Here is a 4,276-nt window from a genome sequence, read left to right as displayed (position 1 = left end):
AGAATTACAAAGCATTACAAAGCACACAGCTCTAGACAGACCTGTGAGCTGTAAAACAGTTGAGAGTTTATTGTAGACTGTTAAGGGCCAAATGCTCAAAGAAAGAACATGCAATCTTTGGCATGACAGAAACACCAGCCTAAAAACGTATCTTCTTTCTAGTGTTAATCCAATTTCATCTCACATCATCAGGGTGTGGTGCAACCTGCAAACACATCAAACATACGCTTATATGGCTGGTACAGGTAAGGGAGGAACAACCAATAACCACAAATAATATTGGAACAGTCATGGCTGAGTTTTGTTTGCTCTGGTTGGAACATGGAGCAACATCTTCCACTATTTGTGCCTTCTCCACAGCTCACTGAAATCAGAGATTACCACTATTTCATTGTGTTTGGTTTTTAGCTCTATGTGAATCTTCAACCATTACAATTACCAATACACCATTCTTGTTTATAAATCCCAAATAATGTTTAGGCTTGCTTTTTTTTTTTCCCTTAACAACATTCTAATATTCACCAGTACAATTTGGACTCTGTAACAGACAGATTAAGCTTCTGAGGACTGTGGCATGGCCAAATACGCCCCCTGCCCCCTTCTTACTCATATTCTTGTTTTTATTTGAAAAGTATGACACTTAGCACTTGTTCTTATCTCCTGGCCCAGATAATTTCTCCTAGATGATTTCTACAAAGTATGAAGAACATTTTGAATTTCATCTGACAATGTAGTATGCTTACTTATTCTCTGCCATTCTCATTCAGATCTTTAGAAAAATTATCTTAGGAGCTACACTTTTTTCCATTTTTCTAGCTTTACAGAAACCCCTTTATACCATTCTGCATATGATTTTTCAAACAGTTAAAAGCAACTCACCTTTCCCATGGCAATTTCATTTGAACCATATTTTAGTTCTCTGTTCAGAATAACACCCAGGTCAGAAGGGTGGGGTTTTTTACCTCCTTTTCCAAACCAATGTGATAGAGCTAGGAATCATGGATTAAGGGTGTTCTGAAAGAACTGCTTTCTCTCACGGTTTCTTCCACCCCCACAGGAAGGAAGAGAACAAGGAGTTTTGGATTATTAGTTATGCTTAAGATGTCAGAGAAGAGAGTCCAATACAGCAAGCATTCAAGGGAAAGTAGACTAAGAATGAAGACAAACGTTTCATGAAGGACCAAAATAACAAGAGACAGTAACACAAAGCACTCAGATTGAAAAGCCAGGGGCATATGGGGCACTTACTGGGTCAATGATTTCTGGATGAAGCAACCCAGATGGGTTAACGAAACCATTTAGTAAGACACACAGAGAGTATAGGGCATACAAACAAAGGGTTACTTTCAATTTCTGCCATCTTCCTGTTCGCTAACAGCGAAGTGGCAAGTGGAACATATTGGATGCAATAAGCCTGCCAGGCTCAGTAGACTATCTAGACTACAATCACCAAAAGAAAGATAAGAAAACAAGAGCATCACTGCTAGCAAGGGAGCAGGCAAAGCACAAAACCTCCACACAACAACAGAATGCAAGTGGAAATAATCCAGGACATTTTCATGGAAAACGAGAAATGAGTTGCATTCAACTGCCATATTGACCATACCTTAGCAAATGTCTTGCAGGTAAATCACTCTATTTTGAAAAAGCTGAATTAAGCTGAATGTTTAAACAAGGGATAATAGTGTCACACAGCCATTGGAAAAAGATGCGATGATGATTTCCAAACCAGGCAGGTCAGTGGGTTATGTATAGATTTCCAGAGAATAAATGTGATCTCATCCCCCAAGAGGTACAGGTATAGGCCTGATGAATAATTAGAACTGTGGGAATCTGAGTTTACAATGGCATTTGAACCAGATGGTATTGGCAGATACCGCCAAAGAAAATCTTCTGCACACTATGAAGGCTCTGAATTCAGAACAAATGTCATTCACTTACACAGGGAAAATAACAGCATCGATCAGCTGAAGTACTCATCAACCCACAAAGAATATGCAGCTCAAGACATACATGATAGCATGATCTCCAATAAATGATGGGGAGGTCACAAAAATTCTTTAAGTAGCAGCAGCAATGCCCCAATAAAAAAACAAATCAAAGGGGGATGATGGCAAACCCAGACAAGCATGTGGCCAGGATTTTGATGGATTAAGAATAGGCTATAACTGGATGAAATTTTTGAGAGATAATGTATTATTTTGATTGCAGTAATCAGTAACAGAGACAGAAAACTGAAACAGTGAATGTAAATATTACATTTGGCCAGTTACTACAGGCTTTGGTGCCCCTGTTTAGAAATAATGGCACTACTGATAAAATTTATCAAAAGCAGACTAGGAAGATATAGGGAAAAAGAAGAGATTGCTGGAGATCTAACAGACTTCACCTGACCAGGGAAGCACCATGTCTACAACCAGTGATCAAAGAACTGAACAGAGCTATTCGATTATTATGGCAAACAGCTACCAGTGGGGAAAGCCCATGCAGCTAGAGAAGAACCAAGAGTTTCTCACACTATATACTCCAACGATACATCTGACTAGGGTGAGAGAAGGCATGGAGAAATTACACTCCTGAATACAGAAGCATAGGGGTGGGGGAATTCCAAAGTACTTTCTACAGTCATCTATTTTAAATCATTGAGGCATTGTGTCCCACTGTTTGCTTAAATCAAATTATTATTAGTGACAGACTATTGAGGTGGGTGCCTTGGCCTCTAGCAACTATCTTTTTCAGTAGATCATCAACAGAGAACGCTTTTTCAAATTTTTAAAAAACCTCCCTGTATGGGGGTTGAACCCTCCCTCTTTTTCCTCCTTTCACTAAGCGTGGAGCATGATGAATTTAATGCTCTGCAGCAGGAGCAAAGGCACACTGCTCTTCTCTATAGAGCAGGACTTAGCTCATGGTAAGTATAAGTAACCTTACCTACTCTCTCCAAGAAAATAACTCTCCTATTTTATGGGAATAATAAACATAATAAGCCTAACAACAGGTTAAAAAAAAAAAAAAAAGAAGATTAAATACAGCAAGTATCAAAATGGTAGCATTCAGTATTGAACAAAGCCAAAAAATCATCACAGAGTTACCATTAAAACATACAACTATTTTGACTTTGGCAGGACTTGCCTAATGCTTTAGGTTTTTATGGCATTCAAGAAGCTATAACATGCTAAATTCAGTTGTAAAGTTGTAATTCGTTTAGGCTTCTAAATGGGAGATTGAATGTGTTTAGCTATTGTGAATAGTAGGGCACACAGGCCACAACTGGCAGCGTGATTTGGGAATCTTTTGGATAGAAAGGCAACGGCTGAACCCAGTGTGCTCGACTCTCCTGACAGATGCAAGGCCCCTTAGAAAATAATAGATTATAACAGCATGCACACTGTGAAAAGTGTATTCTCTAGTGTAACTGCACTAAGGCAAAAGAGTTACATCAGGGATTAATTTGGCATTTACTCTTCAGATGTTTTTTTCTGTGCTTATAGCTATTACTGTTCTTTTGGCACAAACCCAGATTAGCCATTAGTGTGTGGATTGCCACTACTCTGCCAAGCTTTTTGAACATAAACAAAAAATAAAAGCCACTTTGCTAAGATGACAATAAACATTTAAAGCCCAATAATACCTCTTTGTAACTTTGGTAACAGTAAAAATATGGAGCCAGCTTTCATGTACAAACATGGAAAATGGGCTAAAATCATTAAGGCATTAGAGACTTTAAACAATTAAAATTGTCATTTTATATTTGCTGCAATAAAAATAGCTATTTTACTTAGAGTAATTACCATCAGTGATTGGTGTTATTATATATGCTTATTAAAATGTTTATTTCTGTGAAGGAAAGATTAATTGAAAAGTGGCACAAGAAAGTGAAGAATAAAGAGTAGGGCTTTAGCAATATTTTACTTCATGGGACACCAAAAGGGACCCTTAACCTATTTTTAATTTGATTTCCTGAGAAGTGTCTTAATCTAAACTGTGTCTGTCTTGCTATTGCTTTGATTTAATTAGCCGGAAGAACTATTATGTATTTCCATTTTATCTTCCACTTCACAGTGGAACAACCCAAATCTTATTGTTGTGTTCATGTGGATCATACAAATCTATTTGATGGATCAAAGAATATTACAACATTAAAAAAAAAAAAAGTAGTTAGTTTTCAAACCTAATGTTTCAAAAGCCAAGATAATTTCAGGCATGTGCGAGGGAGGAAAGGGGTAATGGACAAATTAGTTTAGGAATGTGAGAATACTTGCTTTCCTTAAATAAA

The 4,276-nt window shown here is 37.4% G+C and overlaps 1 protein-coding gene across 1 annotated transcript in view; it reads left to right on the top strand.

Moving 5' to 3' along the window:
* The first annotated feature begins 232 nt into the window (after nt 1–232).
* Nucleotides 233–4,276, top strand: part of RERGL (RERG like) — a 67,263-nt gene continuing 63,219 nt past the window's right edge. Inside the window, exon 1 of the mRNA XM_035888503.1 lies at nt 233–245. Within this exon, the coding sequence (XP_035744396.1) occupies nt 233–245 (13 nt within the window). The remainder of the gene's footprint in view (nt 246–4,276) is intronic.

Source organism: Egretta garzetta, unplaced genomic scaffold (genome assembly GCF_000687185.1).
Source record: "Egretta garzetta isolate BGI_Z169 unplaced genomic scaffold, ASM68718v1 scaffold81, whole genome shotgun sequence".
Taxonomy (NCBI): Eukaryota; Metazoa; Chordata; class Aves; order Pelecaniformes; family Ardeidae; genus Egretta; species Egretta garzetta.
The sequence above is the reverse complement of the archived record's forward strand: the minus strand, read 5'-3'. Positions and strand labels throughout refer to the sequence as shown.